This window comes from Bufo bufo, chromosome 7, assembly GCF_905171765.1.
Source record: "Bufo bufo chromosome 7, aBufBuf1.1, whole genome shotgun sequence".
Taxonomy (NCBI): Eukaryota; Metazoa; Chordata; class Amphibia; order Anura; family Bufonidae; genus Bufo; species Bufo bufo.
In genome coordinates, this window is record NC_053395.1 from 99,782,078 (window position 1) to 99,793,028 (window position 10,951).

Sequence of the window (10,951 nt, forward strand, 5' to 3'; positions counted from 1 at the left end):
TTTGGGGGATATTTGGGGGGTAGAGATAGTGACAAAGATTGGAGAGTGATCAGATAGATGAATGGAGTCTATGTGGGCTTTGGAGCATAGTTGGAGATGCTTTTTGGAGATAAAAAGATAATCTAACCTTTGGTGTGAACCATGGGCGTTAGAGAAGAATGTGTAATCCCTTCCAGTGGGGTTAAATAATCTCCAAGTGTGAACCAGGTCCAGGTTATGAAATGTGTCACATATGTAATTGAGAGATTTCTGTGAGAGAGCGGATTTTTTTGTTGAGGAGTCTAAGACGGGATTCAGGGCAACATTGAAGTCGCCTCCCATGATAACCGTACCATCTTGGAAGGATTCTATGATAGGATAGATATCCTTGAACCAAGACGCTTGGTTGACATTGGGAGCGTATATACACTGCGTGCAGAATTATTAGGCAAATGAGTATTTTGACCACATCATCCTCTTTATGCATGTTGTCTTACTCCAAGCTGTATAGGTTCGAAAGCCTACTACCAATTAAGCATATTAGGTGATGTGCATCTCTGTAATAAGAAGGGGTGTGGTCTAATGACATCAACACCCTATATTAGGTGTGCATAATTATTAGGCAACTTCCTTTCCTTTGGCAAAATGGGTCAAAAGAAGGACTTGACAGGCTCATAAAAGTCAAAAATAGTGAGATTTCTTGCAGAGGGATGCAGCACTCTTAAAATTGCAAAGCTTCTGAAGCGTGATCATCGAACAATCAAGCGTTTCATTCAAAATAGTCAACAGAGTCGCAAGAAGCGTGTGGAAAAACCAAGGCGCAAAATAACTGCCCATGAACTGAGAAAAGTCAAGCGTGCAGCTGCCAAGATGCCACTTGCCACCAGTTTGGCCATATTTCAGAGCTGCAACATCACTGGAGTGCCCAAAAGCACAAGGTGTGCAATACTCAGAGACATGGCCAAGGTAAGAAAGGCTGAAAGACGACCACCACTGAACAAGACACACAAGCTGAAACGTCAAGACAGATTTTTCTAAGGTTTTATGAACTGATGAAACGAGAGTGAGTCTTGATGGGCCAGATGGATGGGCCCGTGGCTGGATTGGTAAAGGGCAGAGAGCTCCAGTCCGACTCAGACTCCAGCAAGGTGGAGGTGGAGTACTGGTTTGGGCTGGTATCATCAAAGATGAGCTTGTGGGGCCTTTTCGGGTTGAGGATGGAGTCAAGCTCAACTCCCAGTCCTACTGCCAGTTTCTGGAAGACACCTTCTTCAAGCAGTGGTACAGGAAGAAGTCTGCATCCTTCAAGAAAAACATGATTTTCATGCAGGACAATGCTCCATCACACGCGTCCAAGTACTCCACAGCGTGGCTGGCAAGAAAGGGTATAAAAGAAGAAAATCTAATGACATGGCCTCCTTGTTCACCTGATCTGAACCCCATTGAGAACCTGTGGTCCATCATCAAATGTGAGATTTACAAGGAGGGAAAACAGTACACCTCTCTGAACAGTGTCTGGGAGGCTGTGGTTGCTGCTGCACGCAATGTTGATGGTGAACAGATCAAAACACTGACAGAATCCATGGATGGCAGGCTTTTGAGTGTCCTTGCAAAGAAAGGTGGCTATATTGGTCACTGATTTGTTTTTGTTTTGTTTTTGAATGTCAGAAATGTATATTTGTGAATGTTGAGATGTTATATTGGTTTCACTGGTAAAAATAAATAATTGAAATGGGTATATATTTGTTTTTTGTTAAGTTGCCTAATAATTATGCACAGTAATAGTCACCTGCACACACAGATATCCCCCTAAAATAGCTAAAACTAAAAACAAACTAAAAACTACTTCCAAAATATTCAGCTTTGATATTAATGAGTTTTTTGGGTTCATTGAGAACATGGTTGTTGTTCAATAATAAAATTAATCCTCAAAAATACAACTTGCCTAATAATTCTGCACTCCCTGTATTGATTAAAGTGTAAGCCTGATTGGCTATGGTTCCTTTTAACATTAGGTACCTTCCTTCTGCATCTTGTATATGCGAGCAGTATTGGAATGGTGTGTTCTTGCTAAAGCCTATACTAACTCCCTTTGAAGAGGAGGAGCCCGATCCGCAATGGTACCACACGGGGAAGCTGGAACGGGAGAGATCTGGATACCGATTAAACTTAAAATGAGTTTCTTGCAGAAACAATATAGAGGTGTTCCTCTTTTTTAACAATGAAAAAATTTGGCACCTTTTAGACGGAGCATTAAATCCCTTAACGTTAAATGAGGTTATCGTTAGGTCCGCCATACTGCTTCATTTCGTGAATTGAACCATTGCTGATCAGGTCTCCTTGAGCAGAGAGCGTACATTGCAACTAGGATAGCTGTGAACATGTACAATGATAAGAAAAGTATGGATACATGCTTCTGTGACTTAGATGAGGCAGAGATATAGAATGAGGGACATCTACATAACAAAAATGTATGGTGTAAAGTAAAAGGGAGATTCCAATGGGAAAACAAAAAGAAAAGAAACGATAAAAATGAAAAACAGTTTTAACAACACAATTATAAGTGTAAAACATTGCGGCGGAGTCCGGAGACTTTGCCAATATCAGGGGGGTAAAGAGAATCACTCTTTTTATTTTCCTTCCACCTATCCTTGTCCAAGATATTGTAGATCAGGCAATTTTGACGTTATGCGGTAGATATTAATTTTGCACAGTACTAAAACTTGGATTATAATATCGTATTGTGCAATCGTATAGGAAGAAGCTCAAATAGAGAATAACACTAAATATCGCGTGGAGCATACCTTTTCAACCTAGGATTCACTAATGAATCCAAGGGAGCAGGAGAATGGTTAGGTCATTCAATAATTATTCGGAAGTAAATAATCGGTGCGATCAACCGAAGTTCCAAGTGTTAACTGGTTTGTCTGCACTACATTCAGTTGCGATTATGTATTTGTCATTGAAAGTTAACTTTTATCAACTTAGACTGGACCTCGATGGTATCTTATATAAACGAATAGGAGAAATCATAGGTAAACAATCGCAATGTATGTTAACTATGGTAATCTCACTCAGCCTGTGAGTCACTGTAAATTCTGTATTTGCTAGGTTAGAACTTAAGCTAATAGACTAAGTAATTTGGAGCAGGTAATCGGCTCAAATAGAGAGTCTCACTAAATATCGACTGGAGCATATCTTTTCAACCTAGGGTTCACCAATGACTCCAAGGGAGCAGGGAAATGGTTAGGTCGTTTAGTAATTATTTGGAAGTAAATAATCGGTGCGATCAACCGAAGTTCTAAGTGTTAACTGGTATGTCTGCACTACATTCAGTTGCGATTATGCATTTGTCGTTGAAAGCTAACTTTGATCGACTTAGACTGGACCTCGATGGTATATTATATAAACGGATAGGAGAAGTCATGGGTATACAATCGCAATGTATGTTAACTATGGTAATCATCCTTAGCTTGTGAGTTGCTGTTAACTCTGTATTTGCTAGGTTAGAACTTAAGCTAATAGACTAAGTAGTTTGAGACAAGTAATCGGAAAGGAACGTTCGGGCATCATAATAATTACTAGTATGGCAATATTACATAGTCCTGCGATCGTATACTTATCGCTGGAAGTCTTCTTCAATCTTCCATGAGTGGGAGTCTCCTCGGTGTAGGGGTGTTCGGTCTTCTTCCTCTTTGTGGTTTGGGGGTACGAGGAGGTTCCCATGGAACAAAAGCAGGTAGATCGGGCAGGGTAGCTGTGGTCTGAAGTACGTCCCAGTCAGCAATTGGAAGTGCCTGGATCTGAAGGTGGGCATAAATCTTCTCCAGGTCTTTGGGAGAAGAGACGGATAGACGGCGGCCATTGTGGGAGAATGAGAGGCCGAAGGGGAAGGACCAGCGGTAAGGAATCTTCTGGGAGCGCAGTCGATCCGTAAGAGGTTTGAGCGCTCTGCGTTTTCGGAGAGTAGATTGCGCTAAGTCCTGGTAGATCTCGATTACATTATTTTCCCACGACAGTGACGAGTTGTTCTGGCACTTGATAGGATTGCTTCTTTGACCGGAAAGTAGAGAAACTTGCATATAACGTCCTCGAGGGGGTTCGTTTGGATTCGGTTTAGGCCTCAAGGCTCTATGCGCTCTTTCAATCGTAATTTCATGCGCTGTATCAGGGCCTAACAGTTGGAGGCAGATTTGCATTACTGTTTCAGGAATATCACCGGGGCTAACAGATTCAGGAATACCCCTAAACCGAAGATTATTCCTTCTTCCCCTGTTCTCCTGGTCCTCCAGCGCCGTATATAGAAGGTTAATGTGCGCTTGATATTCGGCCAGGTTAGAAGACACCTCTGTTTGGTGCGCAGCGATTTTTTGCTGATTTTCTTCCAGGGTCTCCACTCTGGATCCGATGTGGCGAAAATCGCTTCTGATGGCAGCCAGTTCAGAGCTGAGGGGTTCTAGGGCTTCAGCGAGCGAGTCCTTAAGGAATCCCCTGGATATTGGAAGGGCATCAGGGCTGAGGGATGTTTCCCTGCCTCCTTTAGCACCCGTTGTAGCTTGTTGCCTGTAGCCAGCGGCCTTCGGAGTTCCGGGCGCCATTTTAGATTCTCTGGCCACATGTACAGCGGCAGCCTTCTTAATGAATTGGTCCATTTCCCCGGGCTAAATCGCCGCTTTGGTAGAAACGGGGTGGTCAGTGTTCTTTTGTCCTCCGATCTTGACCATTTTCGGTCTGGTATGCTGATGATTAAAGGCTATGAAGGATAGTTAGAATAGCAGAGCGACGTTTCACACAACCATCGGCTCTCAGCGTAGGCTCCGCCCCCCTCGCAATAGACTTTTGATCTCAGTCAGTAGTGGGAGGAAATTGGAACTAGACAATTTGTAGAGTTGACTAGGCAATTGAATGCCTAGATATTTTAGAGTGTCTGTTACCCATGGGTAGGGTGAGTGTTTCTTTGCTAGGGAGACCCTTTTAGGAGGGAGTGTGATGTTCAATATCTCTGTTTTTGAGACATTCACCTTAAAGTTGGATAGTGAGCCGAAGTCGTCTAGCATTTTACTAAGTATCGGTAATTCTGATATTGGGTCTGACAACAAAAAGAGCAGGTCATCTGCGAAGGCAACACCTTTAAGTTGTATACGTCCTATTTTAAAACCTGTGATGGCAGGATTCTGTCTAACATTTTGTAAAAGGGTTTTGAATCATAGAATGAACAGGAAAGGGGACAGGGGGCAGCCCTGTCTTGTTCCGTTTGTTATTTTGAAGGAAGGTTACAAGGTACCATTTATTTTTAAGCGAGCAGTGGGTTGCGTGTATAGCGTAAATATGGCTTTAATTAACTCAGGGTGAGAATTGAAGCTCCATAAAATTGACCCTGTCGAAGGCCTTTTCTGCGTCTACTCCCATTAGTGCTAAGGGCAGTTTATGCTTGTGTGCTAAGTGTATAATGTGTAACATCCTACAGGAGTTGTCCTTTCCCTCCCTATCCTTAAAGGGCTTCTGTCACCCCACTAAACATTTTTTTTTTTTTTTTGGTTACTTATAATGCCTATAATGCGATTTATGCATACATACTGTAATTAATCATTTTCGTTCAGCAGATTCTGTTAAAAACTTACTTTTAAAATATGCAAATTACCTTGCTACCAGCAAGTAGGGCGGCTACTTGCTGGTAGCAGCCGCATCCTCCTATTCTAAAGACGCCCCCTCCGCATGCTGATTGACAGGGCCAGCGGATGGGATCTTTCTCTGCTGGCCCTGTTTGCATTCAAAATCTGGCGCCTGCGCCGTACCTGTCTTCAGTCGGCGCAGGCGCACTGAGAGGAGGATGCTCGTTCGATCGCTCCTTCCTCAATGCGCCTGCGGCGGGTGTAGATGTAACGTCATCGGCGCAGGCGCATTGAGGATGGAGCGACCGAGCGAGCGTCCGCCTCTCAGTGAGCCTGCGCCGACTAAGACAGGTACGGCGCAGGCGCCAGATTTTGAATGCATACAGGGCCAGCAGAGAAAGATCCCGTCCGCTGGCCCTGTCAATCAGCATGCGGAGGGGGCGTCTTTAGGATAGGGGGATGCGGCTGCTACCAGCAAGTAGCCGCCCTACTTGCTGGTAGCAAGGTAATTTGCATATTTTAAAAGTAAGTTTTTAACAGAATCTGATGAACGAAAATGATTAATTACAGTATGTATGCATAAATCGCATTATAGGTATTATAAGTAACCAAAAAATAAATAAACTGTTTAGTGGGGTGACAGAAGCCCTTTAACAAAGCCTGCCTGTTCTTTTCCTATTAGACACGTGAGTAGGGGGCTGATGCGCATGAAGATTAATTTAGCCCACACTTTTAGGTCTAGATTTAGCAATGAGATGGGGCTGGGGATCTTTTCCGGTTTTATGAATCAGCTTGATGTGCGCCTCTTGCGACTGTGGAAATAAGGTGCCCCCTTTAAGTAGGTGGTTGCAGAGGGTTGTTAAATGGGGAACCAGTATGTCCTCAAATTTTTTATAATAAAGAAGGGGGAGTCCATCTGGCCTCAGGCTTTTCCCTCGGGGGAAACTCCGTAGTATGGTCTTTAGTTCTTCAGTTGTGACCGGTGAAATGAGTTTGGAGGAGTCATCTGGCGAGATGGTGGGGAGTGTTTGCGTGTCCAAAAAACTTTGGATGTGTGTTGTTAATATTGGTTCTGGATTGGATTTGAGATTGTACAGGCCTGACTAATAAGTGTGAAAGGCTTTAGCTATATCAGCCGTCTGAGTGTGCAACAGTCCCTGAGGGTTTGTTATTTTATGAATATGTTTTTTCTCTTGTCTTCTTAATTAAGGAGGACATTCATTTCCCTCCCTTATCTCCATGTGTGTACAGTTTGAGCTTAAAGTGAAGATGCTGTTTCGCATGACAGAAGTCTAATATCTCTTTAAGTTGCTGTCTAAGAGCTATGAGCTCTTTTTGCCTTGCTTGTGTATAGGAGGATTTATTTAGGCGTTCCGTTGTGGCTATTTGATCTAGTAATGAGTCTATGTTCTTCTGCCTTTCTTTTTTGACCCGGGATCCCACTTCGACTAGTATCCCTCTTATATAGGCCTTGTGCGAGTCCCATAAAAGTGGTGGAGGGGTTTGTGGGGATGAATTGATCTCAAAGAATGAACTGAGATGCCTTCTGATGTGCATTAGGTTAGTGTCAGAGTAAAGTAGTGACTCATTAAGTCGCCAGATCAATTCCCCTCTAGGTAATTGAGAGAAGCGACATGCGGTGCTGCATGTGCATGATCAGAGATTGTAATTGCACCTATGTGCGCTGCTGAGACAAGCTATAGGGCATGTGCTGAAAATAATATATAATCTAAGCGTTGAAAAGAATTATGGGGGATAGAATGGATAGTTGGATTGCAAGACCTCCATACGTCTGTTAGACGCAGTTCGTGTAGTTTGTTCTGAAGTTTATCTAGTGCTTTAATAGGGATCTGGGATTTGGACGCGGAGGAATCAACGGATGGATCCAGAGTGACGTTCAGATCTGAGCCCATGATTATTGTGCCCTCGGCAAACAGTTGTAGAGCATCTAGGGCTTTGGGTAGCCATCCGACCTGACCGGAGTTAGGGGTATAAAAATTTGCTAACGTGTACATTTGGGTCCCTATCTCTCCTTTTACCAACAAGAGCCTCCCCTCAGCGTCATTGTATTGCTGTTTTATGAAGGGGATGGAGTTGTGGATAGCAACTGCCACTCCTCTGGAGGCGGAGGAGGTGCTATTGCCATAAAACCATTGAGTAAAGGGTGATTTAGGAAGCTTGGGAACCTTGTTAGTTTTAAAGTGGGTTTTTAAAGTTGGTTTCTTGCAAGAAGACGATATGTGATTTCAGTTTTCGAAGTAGTAACAGTATGTGATTTCTTTTATTGGGTGAGTTGAGACCTTTCACATTTAAAGTGGTTATTTTGCAATCCATCTTAGTTGGTTGGTGGAAGTTTGGAGCGGGATGAGGGGGGGGAATTGTTCTGTAGGGGTGGGTAGTATACAGTAGTAGGGTAGCTGCCGGTAGGAATGCAGGTAGGTGCAGAGAGTAATGGGCTGGTAAAGGTGACTATGCGAACTCTGCTTAGAGTAGGGGATTGTGAAGATGGGTTGACTTCACAATGGGGAGGGGGAGGAGGTGTAAGCAAAGACAATGACTGTCCTGACCGGCAGTATACAAGCAATTTCTACTAGTAAGCAAACATGTCATGTTGTATTGTATTTTAAGGAGAAGAACGACCATCCATACTTGTCTCAGTATAAGAGAGTTATAAAGGTAGTACCTTAGCCTCCCATATATGCCTTTTGACTCTAAATGTGTTTGTAGGAAGAAAGATTATCATTGATACCCTTCCTTGAGGGTATTCGGTCGCATAGGCCCTTCTGAGTATTACTTTTGACTACTGCATGGACAGCAAATTGGACATTAATAGGCGAACATGGGGTGCATCAATAGCATCTCAGTGCCCCTCTCAGGCGGAACTTATCGTTCATCTCCCAAATACCAGGTAACAATGAACTGGATTCAAATAAAAAAACTGAGCAAAGTAGAATATACAACGGTTGAACATTGAAATAAAACTGATCCTGCCTATAAATGCAGGCGAGTGAGCTAAGTCATTCTGACCCTAAACCAGGCTAGGAATCATAACTGTGGTGTGGCTTTGGTCCACATTGTTGGTGTCAGCCTACGCCTCTGTCAGAATAAGACCGGCGTTTGTGGCAGATTAACATCAACAAGTGATATGATTTTTCCAGATCATCTCTGCGTCACAGTTGCGACCAGGTACCTTTAGCATGACATATAGTCTCTTCAGGCCGGTTCTAGAGAGTTCTGGGGTGTGCGCTGATTTGGACGCTGGCGCTTGTACTTGGAGGCTCGTTGCCATGGTTCCTGTACCGGCAAGGCTGGCATGGTGATGTTCGTCTCCGCCGGCATCCAGGATGGAATCTCTATCGGCTCTATACCCAGCGGCGACAACATCTTGGCGAGGTCTTCAGGTGTGTGGATACGCAGTCGGCGACCATTGTGAGAAATAGAGAGTCCAAAGGGATACAGCCAGGAGTAGACAATATTTTTATTGCGTAGCTGTTCAAGAAGAGGCCTAAGGATTCTTCTTTTGGTTAGTATGGATGGTGCTACATCTTGATATAATGTAAGCTCTGCCCCTGCATATGTTACTTGAGCTTTTTCCCTTGCTGCTGCTAGGATTCTTGATGTGTCCACATGAGAGTAGACCACAAACCACATCTCTAGGGGATTCAGACCCTGATGGCTTGGGCTTGAGGGATCTGTGTATTCTTTCAATGGTGACCTCTTGGGCTACAGCTCCCCCTATTAGATCTCCAAATATCTCCATGGCAATTTTCTTTAGTGAGTCTGTGGCCCACGATTCTAGCAATCCTTTTATTCGGATATTGCGCCGTCTGCTTCTATTTTCCTGATCTTCTATCAGGGTAAGTGCCTTGTTTATTTGAGCTGTGTGCTCTGAGATTTGGGATGCTAGGGCAGTCGAGTGCGCAGTAATGGCCACACACGCATTTTCAAGGCCTTTCACCCTTGTGCCCACATGCCTAATTTCATTCTTGATGTCAGCCAGATCGGAGAGGACCGGGCTCAGTGCTTGAGCTATGGTTGTTTTGAAAAAAATCTTAGACGTGGCAGCCATATCTAACTCACTGTGCTCTCCGGTGAGGTCGCTGTGCCGGTCCGTCTCTCCTTCACGTTTCGGCTGCTGCTGAGGCGCCATCTTAGGAGTCCGCTCCTGCGCGCTCATGCTTTTATGTTGCAGGTATTTGTGTATGTCGGGGGACTGCTTGTGCGCCGTCGTCAAGTCCGACACTTCTCCCCTTCGGTCTTTGCCGTATTTGAACCTGTTTGCTGTCACAGAAAGTGTTCTAAAAGGTGCTTGTAGGGACTGCCGTGGAGGAGCTCCTCTCTCACAAGTCTCCTTCCATGTGCGGTCAGGCTCCGCCCCCAGAATCAGAACCCTGTGACTGTGTCGTTGAGGGCCCAATGCCGTACAGATGGAGCCCCCTCCCTTTGTTAACCACTTAGATGTCAAAGTCGCTGTTGAACATTGCATCCAAGGGGTTAAATGGACGGGATTGCAGTAGGGTGTCAGCTGCATGTTACAGCTCACACCAGCTGATGATGATGCCTGCTCCATTTACAGCATGGTTCAGGAAGTGGTTAACTGTTTACATCTACTGTGATTTATGTAAGTGCAAATCTATATCTATAGGCAAACAATGAAAGGAATTACATTTGAGAAGGGCATCACAATAAAAGCTGCAGAGGTAGCCGTTTCAACCTGGTCCTGGACCTTGCAATAGATCTTGCATGGGAGCCCATAATTTATGCTTTGATATCAGATATTTCCATATCAAGTTTGTAAAACTTTTTAGCTCTTCGGTGAAAATATAAAAAAAAAAAGTTTCTAGCAGCTATATAGAATAATTTCAAAATAATATTCACCTTTTCATTCCTCGCCTGAGCTCAAACAGTTTCTGACCTTCTGGAATGGAAAAAACACGGATCACTGTGCCCTGTGGATGAAAACATTGTGTCAGATTTCCAATGAATATAAGTACAGTGCTGCACTTTTGTTTTGGGAACTTTGCCTTTTGACAAGATAAAGGGGTTATACAACCCCTATAATGATCCCCCCCCCCCATGTCCCCTCGTATGGATTATACTTACCTGCTCCCTGGCACCTGCAACACTCCGGATCCCTGCACGTCCGCAATGCTAGGGAGGTTCCCCATGACACCGGATGTTTTGATCCGTGCGATGGGGAGATGCAGTGATGGCCGTGCAGGGATCCAGAGCCACGTGGGTGTCGGGGGGCAGATAAGTATAATGTATATAAGAGCTCTGGGCATTTTTCTTTACTTTTCAAATTTCTATTAAAGTTCAATATCCAAAAGTATCAAGTTTCAGCAAATACATTGACACAA

At 44.0% G+C, this 10,951-nt stretch overlaps 1 protein-coding gene across 1 annotated transcript in view; it reads right to left on the reverse strand.

Moving 5' to 3' along the window:
* Window positions 1–10,538, reverse strand: part of WIPI2 (WD repeat domain, phosphoinositide interacting 2) — a 159,245-nt gene extending 148,707 nt beyond the window's left edge. Inside the window, exon 1 of the mRNA XM_040439361.1 lies at window positions 10,470–10,538. Coding sequence (XP_040295295.1) covers window positions 10,470–10,477 — 8 coding nt within the window. The 5' untranslated portion in view covers window positions 10,478–10,538. The remainder of the gene's footprint in view (window positions 1–10,469) is intronic.
* Between the last annotated feature and the right edge of the window lie 413 nt (window positions 10,539–10,951).